The sequence below is a fragment of the Myiozetetes cayanensis genome, unplaced genomic scaffold, assembly GCF_022539395.1.
Source record: "Myiozetetes cayanensis isolate MyiCay16 unplaced genomic scaffold, myiCay2020 scf15, whole genome shotgun sequence".
NCBI lineage: Eukaryota > Metazoa > Chordata > Aves > Passeriformes > Tyrannidae > Myiozetetes > Myiozetetes cayanensis.
This window is the reverse complement of record NW_026087159.1, coordinates 10,856,557-10,870,790: the sequence shown is the minus strand read 5'-3', so window position 1 is coordinate 10,870,790 and position 14,234 is coordinate 10,856,557. Positions and strand designations below refer to the sequence as shown.

The 14,234-nt window shown below is 51.7% G+C and overlaps 1 protein-coding gene across 5 annotated transcripts in view; it reads right to left on the bottom strand.

The window, feature by feature from the left end:
- The window catches only part of RNF128 (ring finger protein 128), a 40,977-nt gene that overhangs the window by 19,747 nt on the left and 6,996 nt on the right, over positions 1–14,234 (bottom strand). For 2 of the 5 annotated variants that reach the window (XM_050310564.1, XM_050310568.1), the window contains exon 1: positions 1,579–2,024. In XM_050310564.1, the coding sequence (XP_050166521.1) occupies positions 1,579–2,017 (439 nt within the window). In that variant the 5' untranslated portion in view covers positions 2,018–2,024. Of the gene's footprint in view, positions 1–1,578; positions 2,025–4,316; positions 4,827–10,380; positions 11,047–11,336; positions 11,409–13,126; positions 13,386–13,974; positions 14,206–14,234 lie in introns of those variants that run through there. The other 3 variants (XM_050310567.1, XM_050310566.1, XM_050310565.1) reach the window with 3 other exon arrangements.

Genomic DNA, 14,234 nt, shown 5'->3' with positions numbered 1-14,234 from the left:
TAATCAGGACAGCTAGAGCCACTCTGACATAAGTGCCTCAGCAGAAAGCTTAAGGACAGCACAGGAAAAGGAGGGAGCTCTTCTTGGAGCAGACCCTGCAGAGAGCACATGGCTTATTTCAAGAGGCAGCTCCCGGCAAGCTTAAGATGCTTTAAGTCTTCCAGTGGCCAGGATGGAGAAGAGGGCAGCAGCACATAGCCCTTCCCCTCAAGAACAGGTTCAGCAGTGCCCTACCCAGGCCAGCAGTGCCCTACCCAGGCCAGCAGTGCCAAGGGAGCTCCTCCAAGAGCTGCAGGATTAGGCAGGCACACAGTGAACAGGGCTCAAGGCAGGGATGCTCCTGTCAGTTCAGCAGGAGGAACTCGCCCAGCAATAGCCAGATCTCAATAGCATTTGTCAGCTGATAACTTGATTACATAAGAAAGCTCTGCCTCAGAAAGGCCTGTCCAAACTGTATGTTTTGAATTCTTAAAGCAGAGTACCAACAGTCCCTACAGCTCATTAAGATTGCACACAACAAAAATCCAGAGGCAGCTACTGTTTCCTTGTCTCACCAGAACACTTGCCATCATAGCTAAAGACAGAAATCCTCCCCACCCCTTCTAAGAGTGGTACCGCAGGGATATCATTATTTTTTTAACCACGCAAAGCTTGAAGACGTACTGTTCATTTTCACTGTTTTATTTCACTCCAGAAGATGTGGCTTCCCAAAGCAGTGCCACTTCACAGAATTCCAACATGCCCAGGAGGTGTGTGCGTATCTGTCCAACAGCTGGGCAGAGCCACCAAAGCCACTCACCCTGCTCAGGTTGTCACCAGAAGGCATTCACACAGCCTTCAGCCTAGGGCTGTTTCTCAGGTAACATTAGCCTAAACACAGTCAAATCTCATTCTTCATTTGAAAGATGGGCAGGTCAGAGGAAAAAAACAAAACACTTCTGGCAAGTAGGAGACTTGCTACAGCAAGAGAAGTGGGGCTCTGTCATCAGCCTCTCCATACTGGAAAATAACCTTTAAAGGGATTCAGCTTCTTCCACTGGAGAAGTGGCACTTTTTACTGCTGAAAAGTTGCCTATGGAAGAGTCTCGTACTCCGTCTATTTCTGAGCTGGTTAGTGCAAGCATAGGGAGAAAGGATGTCTGAGCGTGGAAACGCTGCCTATTTCACTGCCCAAATCAACTCCACAGACTTAACAGGCTTTAAAAACCTCAGCATGCATCCTCGCTGGTGGATACAACTGAGGCCAGAAACCCAAACCAAGTGGAGACATCGCCAGCCCCGCACACCTACAGCCCGGGCCCGGCCCGGCCACAGAGCTCGGGAAGCGCTCGCTCGCCCTCAGCCCCAGCCCCAGCTTTCGGGAATGATTACTTATTAATCAGAGGAAAACCAACAGCAGCCACATCGCCCGGAACAGCACCGGCCAGAAGCTCCCCTGGTGCGGGAGAGGCTGGGACATTCCCGGCTGTTACCGAGGAGCCCGCCGGGGGCTGAGCCCGGGCAGTGCCCTCTTCCCGCAGCCGCTCCCAGCGCAGGGACCCCTCTTTTCCCAATTCCCCCCCGGCCCCCGGCGCTCACCGTGGTGGGACATGGGCAGCACCTCGTTGCCGGTGCCGCGGTAGTTGTAGATGACGGCGGCGGCGGCTCCGCGCTCCGCGGCCAGGCGGATCTTGTCGGCGAAGGAGCAGCCGCCGCCGCGCTGGATGAGGGCGAGCCAGCCCGGGGACCCGCCGGGCGGGGGGGCCCCGCTGAAGTTGGTGAGCGCGTTGCAGGCATTGAAGGCGTCGGGGCTGTCGGGCAGCACCAGCAGCCCCTCGGCCGACTGCAGCGGCGAGTCCAGCCCGTACAGGCCGCTCTCGCCCGCCTCCCACCCGCTCCGGTTGCGGTCCGCGCCGCTCTCCCACGACACGTTCAGCCAGGCGGTCCACGCCGCGGCCGCTGCCGCCCCGCGGGGACCGGGCTGCGGGGCGGCACAAAGCAGCGCGGCCAGTGCCAGCAGCGCGGCCCCCGACGGCATCCCCGCACGGCCCGGCCCGGCCGCGCCGCCGCCTAAAGCCGCCGCCTCGGCTGCCGGGGGAGGAGCGGGGCCGCCCCCGCCGCGGCCCGCCCCCCGCACCGCACCGCACCGCACCGCACCGCACCGCACCGCACCGCACCGCACCGCACCGCACCGCACCGCACCGCACCGCACCGCACCGCACCGCACCGCACCGGAGAGGAGACCCCCGAGCGCTGCGGCCCCGACGGTGGGGAGGGGGGGCTGCGAGTCCAGTCCCCTCGCCCGATCCCCTCTCGGGGCAGTGCGTCACCAGTGTTTCCCGGGGGGACGCGGAGGGTCACCCAGCCCGGGTCACCTCTGAGAAGTGGGGGTTTGCTGAACATTCCACAGCGAGCCATGTCAGTCCTGCCTGGAGTTTTTGGCTTGTGGAGTACTGGGTTAGCACTGGTCACTCACCGGCCATTGGTGCCCCTGTCATTCAACAGATGCCATAAACCTGCCACTTCAGCCAACAATCCCTTTTCCTATTTATGTACTGGTTGTGTTTGCATGGTTAATTATTATTTGATCTATGGAGCTCACAGCTAGCAGTCCTGTTTCTCCAGGGCCTTGCAGTTATTTCTAGGGCAGCCAGTGTGCAGGCACCAGTCCCTTGCTCTGGCACACACGCATTTTTGCCAGGTTGTCCCACATCAGGCAGTGAGGTCAGAGTGCTGGCAGTCACTGCAACCATGAGCGTGACATGCAGTAGAGCCCTGCCAGGGAATTTGAGGCAACAAAGGAAAATAACAGGAGAAAGAACAACATTTTGAGCTCCTCTTCTACACAGAGCCACTCTTCTGTCTGAGAGGCCCTGTTCCCATCAGCTACTCTGCAGGAATTGCCCCTAGCCCCAGGAGCTGCTCAAACACATCCCCATGCAGCCACATGTCACTACCTGCAGGCTGGGACTCTGGGTGGGAGCCCATTATTGAGAAAGGAATATTCCTGGGCAGTGATTGCATGGCACAAGATCAGCTGCTGCCTGTGCAATTGCCAACTTAATTAGTGTAAACACAGAGTTCAACCCTTAGTTGAACTGCTTAGTTTTACACCAGGCTTTGGGCTGAGTCTGAATCCATGTGGTTGATAACCATAACTTGCTGTCCACCTGCACTGCCCATTTCCCATCCCTTGCCCTGTGCTAAGAGCATCACACTGAGCGTTACACAGACAAACCCAGCTCAGGTTTGAAGGCCTCCCTGGGGGTGGGGCTTTGGAACCAGCCCACTCCACTTCAAAACCAACCCTGTCCACCAGCGTCCACCCCTGCCAGCACAGCAGCTACAGGTTTTGGCAGCTCAGTAGCACAGAGAGACTGGCTTGGTTTTGCTACTGCAATAGCAGCATGCAGAGCAGGTAATGAAGAGCAGATGAAGCAATTTGCTCAAGATCAATATTGCTAAATACACAAAGCTTACTAAGTGAACCCTTTGGTCCAAACCTAAACAAACCTCTCATTTTCTCATTCCACATCTAAGTAGAAAACTTATTTCAAAACTAACAGCTCTAGCTATAATCAGAAGTAAATCTGTAAGCAATCAGTGGTTTTGTTTTGAAACCTGTTCCACGTAGGGGCAGGGAACAACTTAACACCCCTCTGAAAATATAACCAAGCTTTATGCAATCAACAGTAGCCAATCTGCTCAGCCTCAAATGCCTCCAAAGCTTTAGGGATGTTTAGCTGCGGTGTTTTCATGGAAGGCCTTGGTCAGATGACTTGCTCCAGAGTAGGGAAACTAGGTGTACTAAAGTATCCCAAGTTTTTAAGCCATCTGAAAACAAAATTAAGATAGGAAAATGGAGCTTGTCCCTGAGCTCAGGCACTATTCAGAATTAGAACAATTTAGTGAAAAAAAAAAAGGCAAGATCTAGCTTGCAAAGCACATACCTATGCTGCAGACACTTGTAGGTTCATTTGTGTCCACTAACCTCCTAAAATAAACTGGTGCCTTGAAAGCAGACACCAAGGCTTTCTCTACATCACTCTCTAAAATAATTTGCAAGCTGTACAAGTGAAAAGCAGTACTAACTCCAGAGACTCAACCCTTTGCCTACACCGCACCAAGCTCAGAATTTAACAGCAGGGTCTTTCTTACTAAGCACCAAAGTCAAGGCTCAAAAAGCATAAAACATTGTTTTCCCCATCGAATTTCTGGATGAGAGCAACCATCACCCACAAACACCCCTGCCTCCTCAGAGCCCAGCTGGGCTGTCCTGAACCGAACTGCAGAGAAAGAAAGGCTTGGGTTTCACCACTTCACCCTCTTTTACTCACCAGGATGCAACATCGTGAGAGGGTGGTTGCCTTGGTCTTGTGAATTGTAGATCACGGCTGCTGTTGCACCCCTTCTGGTTGCCACCCGAATTTTTTCAGTAAAACTGCAATTGCCTCTTTCGATCAGTGCTATCCACGGCTCGCTGGTGACGCTGAACTGAGTATTTTTGTCGCAGGCTTGATAATTATCAGATGTCGGAATGCCCACCAGCCCCTGGGCACTGAGTAGAGGAGAATGAAAGCCATACAGGCCACATTCACAGCGCTCAACCGTCATGTTGCTGGTGCTGTTGAAATAGAACAAACTTACAGAGGCCGTCACAGACATTGCCTCTGTAGGGTCAAAGGAAACTAAAAAATCCACCAGGAGACAGAAAAACCACAACTGCTCCACTTGCTTCATTGCTCCTTCCTAGCAGCAGAAAATGGGGATGTCCAGAGGTCTTTTCAGCTGCTGCTGATCCCTCTTGGAGCACAGCCTGCTGCAGAGTTCCAGCGGGAACCTGACACCACCCAGGTGAGCTCTCCAAGTGTCAGGGAGCTCAGCGGACGCGTTGCCAGGTCCGGAACCCTGTGGACACGCCCAACCATTGCGGGGCAGCGGCGCAGGCGGAATGTCCTGTGGCCCAAACTTCCTGCTCCTTCTGCACCACACACATCACTCTCCCCCTCCTTCTCCCCCACCACTCCACAAACTCTGCCTTCCACGGTGCTTCCCAAGAGAGTGCTCAGGTGCCCCGCTCCTGTTTCAGCCCGAGTGTCACTGCGGAGGAACAGGTCACCTTTCATGCAGTTACATTAGCTCAGGGTTCTCACTTCAGGATCAATCTGCGATGCAAATGGCCTTGTGACAAAGGTCACAAGTGGGGGGGGATGTATTAGAAATTATTAGAACATTTACCCTTCTTACAGACAAAGATAACTCAGTCATTCCCTGCATTTCTCCTTTTGCATTCTTTCAGCCATCTACTCTGTTGGGTCCAGCTGGTTCTGGTGTCTGTAATTAAATGATTGTGCTATTCATTTATACCAGCGCAAAAGATGTAGAATCATCTGAACTGAACACAGAAGCAAACTACCTTTGTCAGCCCATTTTCACATTCTAGTTTACTTTCAAGGTGCACATTGAGGTGTTCGAATGATTATCACACAATTCTCCATTTTTGCCTGCAGGCTCTAGAGACTCTTTTTCTGAATTCAGCCAGGATCATATTCCCAACAATTACTGATATCACCTCTTGTTTTCTTAGATTAGAACAGAAAAAAATGAAAACCTTATCAATGTGGACTCTACAGTTCACAATGAAAATAAAGAACAAGCTGTAAAATTATCAAGTCCTTTTTCATGGTTTTCTGCAAAAGTTGTGCCACAAACCCAGTGGTGAAAGCCAAGAAAAGCTGCAGTTGATGGCACATATTGTGACAGAAGCTCGACCCAGTTCTCCAGGACAGGTCCTTGAGAAGAGCAAACATGACTGTGGATTCTTTGAAAACTGAAAACTGAAACAGCTTTCAAGAAGTGAAACAAAACATGCAAAGAAACAGTCCAAGGTGTTTACATATATTAATTCATTTATTGATAGTCTTCACTTTTCCATGTTGCACTAGCTCTACAGCACATTAATTCCAAATTGATCTTACCTCTAAGACCTATGACTTAGCAAGTTTTGTACACTCAAAAGTACCATTAGCTACATACAGTTTGCCTTCCCCTGTTTTATTTTGAAATTAATTCTGGAAACATAAGAACCATCCTCAAGAATAGAAACATAATGCAAACATAAGATTTTAAAGTACAGTGCTTTGGCTGGATACGAATTCTACAGGTAGGGAATGTGCTCCAATAGCACTTTACCCTCAGCTGTGGCAATACACAGCAGCAAGAAAGGTGATTCCTGTGACACTGTGCAGGACTCAAGACTCAGTATCTTGGCTTAGTGTGGCAAAATTGACACGCTTTGACAGACTCAGATCAAAAATATTTTGGTTTTCTATCTGTGTCAATAAACACCAGGTGAAATAAACCTTCCAGCAGGTTTCTTTGCAGAGAGGACCTTTGCTCCAGTGTGACAATGCTGGTTTGGGAGGGAGGAGGGAGACAGGCAGAGTGGTGGAACCACATACTAACACTGCAGCACTCCAGCAGCTGAAGTCACCGTATTAAGTCCAGTTTAACTTAGGGGGGTGGTGCCCCTATGGATTGATCCAGAGTAATAAAATTCCAAGTCTACTACAAGCATTGAATATTCTCCAGCTACACACTGCAAGAGTAAATATCTCTCATTCCCAGCTTTTGCCACGAAAAATTTCAAACAATGCTTGTGTAAAATAAAATTATATCCTTTAATGCCTTAAGCCGATGATCTTTATTCCACACCCTTCTGATATTTCTTTCAGAGTTAGGAAGTCCTAACATGCAGGATGAAATGACTAATGCTGTACGTTTAAAATATTTAAAACTAAGCAGTGCAATGCAGCAACAGCCTTTGCTGCATTTTTATGGCATTTACCCAGGGAGAGGCCCACTCACAAAACCACTTCTTTTCTTCTGCTGTGCACCAGTCTGGGAAGGGCCAGCAACCAGCTCTACTCTCCTGCCATGCCACGAGCACAAAAGGAGTGTTTCACACCAGCACAGCCTGAAACTCAGGCAATCCTCAAAGAAGTGAAAAAAAGTTCTTTCTTACGTAATTTCTTGCTTGTGCCCTCTGTTGCTTTGACTGGGCACCACTGAGAGGAGCCTGGCTCCATCATATTTACTCTCCCTGGTCTCATCAGGAATTTGTACACGTGGATGAGAATCCCTCAAGCCCTCTCCAGATGGTCCCACCCCAGCTCTTGCAGCCTCTCCTCGCAGTGGCAGCTCCTGCCAGTGAAGGGCTCTGTGCCCTCTGAGTCTGCACCTCCCGCTGCATCAGAGACACAAAGCAAGGAGATGATTTTCTTGGACAACAAGCAGAAGAATTTAGTTTACACTAAATTCTAAATTCTTTACACTAAATTTAGTTTACAGTAAATTCTTCTGAGATAAAAATTAGGCTTGGAAGCTACAGAATGTCCTGGGAACAAGTTGGAAGGAAATGCAGATCCACAGCCATTTCTTTCAGTTACTGTCAAGTTTGCTAATAATGTCTATATTACAGCCGAGCTGAGGTGACAGTTTGTCCCTGCTGTACAGGAGTTCTGCCTGGAGCCCCTGGTGGTCCAGTGGTAAAGGCGCCGCGCTATCACCGCGGAGACCCGGGTTCGATTCCCGGTCAGGGCCACTCCCGGGCAGGTGGGGCTCGTTAGCCCTTAAAGGCAACCCACCTACGTCCTAAGGACCTCGCTGCCACCGTCCAAGCTCGCTTGGCCCCGGCAGATGAACCTTAGGATTAAAGGGTGGGCTCAGTTCCGCGCACACTGTGTCTCACCTAAAAAAATCCAATGCGCAGGCTGGAAGGTGGAAAGACCTTCCCCGGATCTTCACTCGTGAAGACTGGCCATTATTATTACAGGAGTTCTGCCACGGTCCTGCTTTTCCCGAGTCACGGCGGCTTTAACCAGGCGAAAGTTGGTTTTCACTGCCTCTGAGTAAACGCCTCGGAGAAAGCCCCTCAGAAAACACCTGCAAATTTAGCTGAGCTGCTCAGTTGGACCGGCGGCCAAAGGGCAGCAGGAGCAGCGTTTTGACTCCATCGTTTCGGTCTCTCCCGGTTTCCCGAGGCCGGGTAGGGAAAACGGGACCGGCGCCGGGGGCACAGCGCCCCCTGCCGGCCGCGCACAGAGCGGAGCCCAAAAACCCGCGGAGCCCAAAAACCCCGCGGAGCCCAAAAAACCCGCGGAGCCCAAAACCGCATCGCTCCCGGAGCTCCCGCGGACGTCTCGCGGAGCGGCGCTGGAAAGCTGTTAGTATAGACGCATATTCCATTTCCTTCCCGGAGAAAATCCAGTGCTGGAGCTACTCTAAAGAGGCGCGCTCCTCCCGGCACGAGCGGAGTCTCTGCACCGTGAGATCAGCCCAATCTCACGCAAAGACACAAACACCTGTAGAGAATCTTCCCGATTAGAGCAGCGTTAGGACAAGGGGGAATGGCTTCACACCGACAGAGGGTAGGGTTGGATTGGATATTGGGGAAAGATTCTTTCCTGGGATGGTGCTGAGGCCGTGGCACAGGTTGCCCAGAGAAGCTGTGGCTGCCCCATTCCTGGTATTGCTCAAGGAGAGGTTAGACGGGATTTGAGGAACTTGGCCTAGTGGAAGGTGTCCCTGACCATGGCAGGGGGGTTGGAAATAGATAATCTTTAAGATGCCCTCCAATTGAAACCATTCTATGATAATTCGATGACGCTGATGATGATTTCCCCACCAGTGATTTGTGTAATCAGACAGGAATGGGAAAGTAGTTACTCATATTTTGACCTCTAAAACTTCCCGCAGTAAAAGCTCCTAATAAATCAGTTTTATCTCAGGGGTGTGTGTGTGTAACAACAAACCAATACCCAGTATCAGGAAAAACTGATTACCAGGTAAAAGGACTTGCAGTGGAGGATGAGGAAGGAGTCATCATGATGGGAATTTTTTCTCCTTGTTCCTACTCTGCAACTTTAAATTATCTTGTTTCCTGCACAGCTGGACTTTGCCCAGAACAAACTATTTCATTCTGGTAGGACTAAGTGGGTGTGTTATAATGTGAAACACACAGGTAATATTGTACTGTTGTAACAGAAAATAAGGTTGGCTGGAAAGCTCTGTTGATTTTATGGTAAAATTAGCAGGAAGGGATAAGGATGGTGGGAAATTTCCCACCAAGGCCTAACACACAGTCAGGATGCTGGGATCCCTATAGCCTGCACAGTAGCAGAGAACACAGATGATGGCTGAAGACATCAGGGCTGGCCCCAACCAAGAACCATCTTTTAACTCCAGAGGCTGCTGCTCCTGCTTTCTTCAGGAGCCCTCAGATCGCTGTCCAGCAGCAGGGCAGATTTTTCTTTCACTGCTCTGCATCTCATAGGGCATCTCATCTGCAAAGGTCCCCTACCCAAACGACAGAGAGGATTAACTACAAAGTCTCCTCAGACCTCTCTGGGAGATGCCACCATAGCAGATTCCAGACAAATGGGAGATTTCTTCCCCCACCCCTCTGTACAACTCTGCTGGGGAAAACAAACAAACAAACAAACAACTTCTCCAAGCATTCTTGGAGAATTAAGCACCATTTGCAAGCGCTGACTCTGTCATGGCATCAGGAGAGTCAGAGCTGAGGCAGTAAAACAAGCCATTGCACTCTGAGTGCCATAAAGCTCATTTTTTATTGTGTTGTGCAGTTCCTATCAGGCAAACAAGCCTCAAATCAAAGCATTCCTGGAGCAGCTCCACCAAAGTATAGTTCAAGGAATTGGATACATATATGTGTACTTTGTACTAAAATGCTTAATAGACAGATTGACCTGGAGGTACACACAGAAATAAAAGCCAAGCATATCACAGTGACGTTCTCAGATCCCTCCTCGTGACAGAACCAGAGCTATTAGGGCCGGAATAGGGGATAATAATAATTTTGTCTAAACTTTCATAAGGGAATTGGGGAATCATAGGAGAGGCTGAGCTTGGGCACTGTTCAGAAAGAATTAGAACAATTTAGTAAAGAAAAAAGAAAAGCAATAGCTAGCTTGCAAACTGCAAAGCACATACCTATGCTGCAGACACTTGTAGGTTCATTTGTGTCCACTAACCTCCTAAAATAAACTGGTGCCTCCAAAGCACACACTAAGGCTTTCTCTACATCACTCTCTAAAATAATTTGCAAGCTGTACAAGTGAAAAGCAGTACTAACTCCAGAGACTCAACCCTTTGCCTACACCGCACCAAGCTCAGAACATAACAGCAGGGTCTTTCTTAATAAGCACCAAAGTCAAGGCTCAAGTTGCATAAAACATTGTTTTCCCCATCGAATTTCTGGATGAGAGCAACCATCACCCACAAACACCCCTGCCTCCTCAGAGCCCAGCTGGGCTGTCCTGAACCGAACTGCAGAGAAAGAAAGGCTTGGGTTTCACCACTTCACCCTCTTTTACTCACCAGGATGCAACATCGTGAGAGGGCGGTTGCCTTGGTCTTGTGAATTGTAGATCACGGCTGCTGTTGCACCCCTTCTGGTTGCCACCCGAATTTTTTCAGTAAAACTGCAATTGCCTCTTTCGATCAGTGCTATCCACGGCTCGCTGGTGACGGTGAACTGAGTATTTTTGTCGCAGGCTTGATAATTATCAGATGTCGGAATGCTCACGAGCCCCTGGGCACTCAGTAGAGGAGAATGAAAGCCATAGAGGCCACATTCACAGCGCTCAACCGTCATGTTGCTGGTGCTGTTGAAATAGAACAAACTTACAGAGGCCGTCACAGACATTGCCTCTGTAGGGTCAAAGGAAACTAAAAAATCCACCAGGAGACAGAAAAACCACAACTGCTCCACTTGCTTCATTGCTCCTTCCTAGCAGCAGAAAATGGGGATGTCCAGAGGTCTTTTCAGCTGCTGCTGATCCCTCTTGGAGCACAGCCTGCTGCAGAGTTCCAGCGGGAACCTGACACCACCCAGGTGAGCTCTCCAAGTGTCAGGGAGCTCAGCGGACGCGTTGCCAGGTCCGGAACCCTGTGGACACGCCCAACCATTGCGGGGCAGCGGCGCAGGCGGAATGTCCTGCGGCCCAAACTTCCTGCTCCTTCTGCACCACACACATCACTCTCCCCCTCCTTCTCCCCCACCACTCCACAAACTCTGCCTTCCACGGTGCTTCCCAAGAGAGTGCTCAGGTGCCCCGCTCCTGTTTCAGCCCGAGTGTCACTGCGGAGGAACAGGTCACCTTTCATGCAGTTACATTAGCTCAGGGTTCTCACTTCAGGATCAATCTGCGATGCAAATGGCCTTGTGACAAAAGTCGCAAGTGGGGGGGATGTATTAGAAATTATTAGAACATTTACCCTTCTTACAGACAAAGATAACCAAGTCGTTCTGAGCTGCAACTGATGGTACATACCGGGACAGAAGCTCGACCCAGTTCTCCAGGACAGGTCCTTGAGAAGAGCAAACATGATTTGGCAGAAGATTCCTGGAAAATTGAAACAGCTTTCAAGAAGTGAAACACAACATACAAAGAAACAGTCCAAAGTGTTTACATATATTAATTCATTTCTTTATATGCTCTAGTTTTCTGTGTTGCACTAGCTCTACAGCACATTAATTCCAAATTGATCTTACCTCTTAGACCTATGACTTAGCAAGTTTTGTACACTCAAAAGTACCATTAGTTACATAGAGTTTGCCTTCCCCTGTTTCATTTTGAAATTAATGCTGGAAACATAAGAACCATCCTCAAGAATAGAAACATAATGCAAACATAAGATTTTAAAGTACAGTGCTTTGGCTGGATACGAATTCTACAGGTAGGGAATGTGTTCCAATAGCACTTTACCCTCAGCTGTGGCAATACACAGCAGCAAGAAAGGTGATTCCTGTGACACTGTGCAGGAGTCAAGACTCAGTATCTTGGCTTAGTATGGTAAAGTTGACATGCTTTGGCAGACTCGGGATCAAAAATATTTTGGCTCCTGCACTGATGGGAAGCTGCAAGATTTCCAGAAAAGAAGTTAAATAATAAAACGAAGAAGAAGCTATAAGGGACCGTGGCCTTGGCGCGGGTGCGGGAGGAAGAGGAGCTCCGTGACACCGCCTGGGGCACCCGTCTGTCCGAACGGACAGACGGACAAACAGCCCCGGCGCTTCGGCGACGGCAGCAGCGACAGCAGAGACTCTCCTGACCTGCCCTTGCTCCTCCTCCTCTCCCTCTCCCGGTGTCCCGCACCCTCTCCCTGTTTCCCTCTCCCGTTCCTGGTCTCTCTCTCCACCTGCCGGCCCGGCCGTGCCCCCGGCCAGCCCCGTCCCCGCCCTGGGCGTCCCGTGTGGGCTGTGGCGCTGCTGGGCGGGCCGCTCCGGCCGGGCTGGGACAGCCTCCCTCGGCTCCGCCTGCCCCGGCCCCAACCCCTGCCCCTTCTCCGCCCCGGTCCCACTCCCGGCTCCACCCCCGGCGCCTCCGGGGTCCGGGGGGATCACCCTCCCTGTTCCCGCATCCTCTGCGGGTTCCCCGGCCCGAGCCGCCGGTGCCCGCTCCGGGGAGGAAGCCCGGCCCGGGGGGCTGTGGGGCCGTGGGGGCCGTGCCGGGTCCCCGGGGGGCTGTGGGGCCGTGGGGGCCGTGCCGGGTCCCGGGGGGCTGTGGGGCCGTGCCGGGTCCCGGTCCGAAGGCTGCCGGCCGCGTGTGGCCCGCAGGGAGGGCGAAGGAGCCCCTGCAGGAGCGGTACCGGGCGGGTTCGCCGCCGGGCAGCGGCTGTGGCAGCGTCTCCGCGGGGACCCGCCCCACGGATGGAGCCCCGGTGAGTGGTGGGGCTGGCGGAGGAGGAGGAGGAAGAGGAGGAGGAGGAAGAGGAAGAGGCTGTGCGGGGTGGGCGGCGAGCTCAGCCCGCTGCTCCCCTTGGCTCGCAGGGGGCCATCAAATGCCTTTCCCCCATCGCACCTGGCAGTGGGGCGAGCTCGTCTGTGACGGGGGCCAGCGAGAGAAACCGGGGCGTGGCGGGCGGGGATGAGCCGAGGCTCATCCCTGAGGGAGGGTGGAAGCCGCCAGGACACCTCATTGGGGGTCATTGGGGGCGCGGGGCATCCCGAGCTGGGTGAGGCGTACCAGACAGACCCCTGGCACGGCATGAGCCCCACTGACGACATCGTGGCCCCCTCGCAGCCCGACGGCACCCTGGCACCCCTGGAGATCGTGCTTACAACATGTCCAGTGGGTTTCATGGCGTCATCCAACTCCTGGAGTGGTCCAAGCTCCCCAGCAGTCTCTTGGTGATGGAGCATGTGAGGTAAATACCCATCTTCCTTATCTTCTCGGCACGAGTGGGATAACAGGTTTTGGGAGATGGCAGTGGGCACATGAACATCCCGCTCTTGCAGCTACTGAGGAGATTGATGTTGTCCTCCCATGGCTTGCTGGAGGAGGCGGCATGTGTTCAGTCATTTCTGAAATCAAATCCATCTGGGATGACCCCAAACGAGAGTTTTCAGCTCGGTCACGCTGTGTCTCACCTGTTCTCTGGACAGTTCTCTCCCCTTCCTATCACTTCACAACTGCTCCCTCTTTCCCCCCAATGAGTTCCCAGCTCATCATGGTCTCCACACCACAGCCTTCCCTGCTGCCCCTCGCACCAAAGAAGACAAAGCCCGGGGTCTGGAGGCTCGTCCTGTCCCTGCCTGCACAACAGCTGTGTCTCAGGGGTCCCATGAGATTTTACGGTGCAATTCAGGCCCTCTCTCCGTCCCTCAGCTGTCGTCACTGCGGTATTCCCATTCCCTTTGCCTCCTCCCTCCACCATGATGAGCTCTGTGAATCCCCTCAATCTTCCCCACCCCACGCTCCACTGGGCAGTTATATCAGGGTCTGTCTACAGAAGGGTCTTTATATACACGTGCATGTAACAAACATGGACAGGGAAAGCGTTCCCCAAGTTGCTTCCACACTCCTTCCTTTATATGTAAAAAACACATACGAACACACCCATATACAGATATACTAAAAACATACGGATGGAGATTGCCCACACACCTCTAACTCCAACATCACTTACCTTTTGAGCTGGTGGCCAGCTGACTTTTTCCCCAGCTCTGTGTGAGTAGCTGTACAAGAGCTGAACTGAGCAGAATTTAGAAGCAGTTTAAAGATTTCTAGGCAGGAACTGTAGCTGATGACCATCTGTGTAACTCGCCACATTCATCAGGAGGGGGTGCTGGTTCTTTATGAATACAGAACAATGGAGACACAAGACTGGAAAAATCACAGCTCTCTGGATTTGTGCAACCTGGGGAGCAAAAGAAATGCCATCTGTCT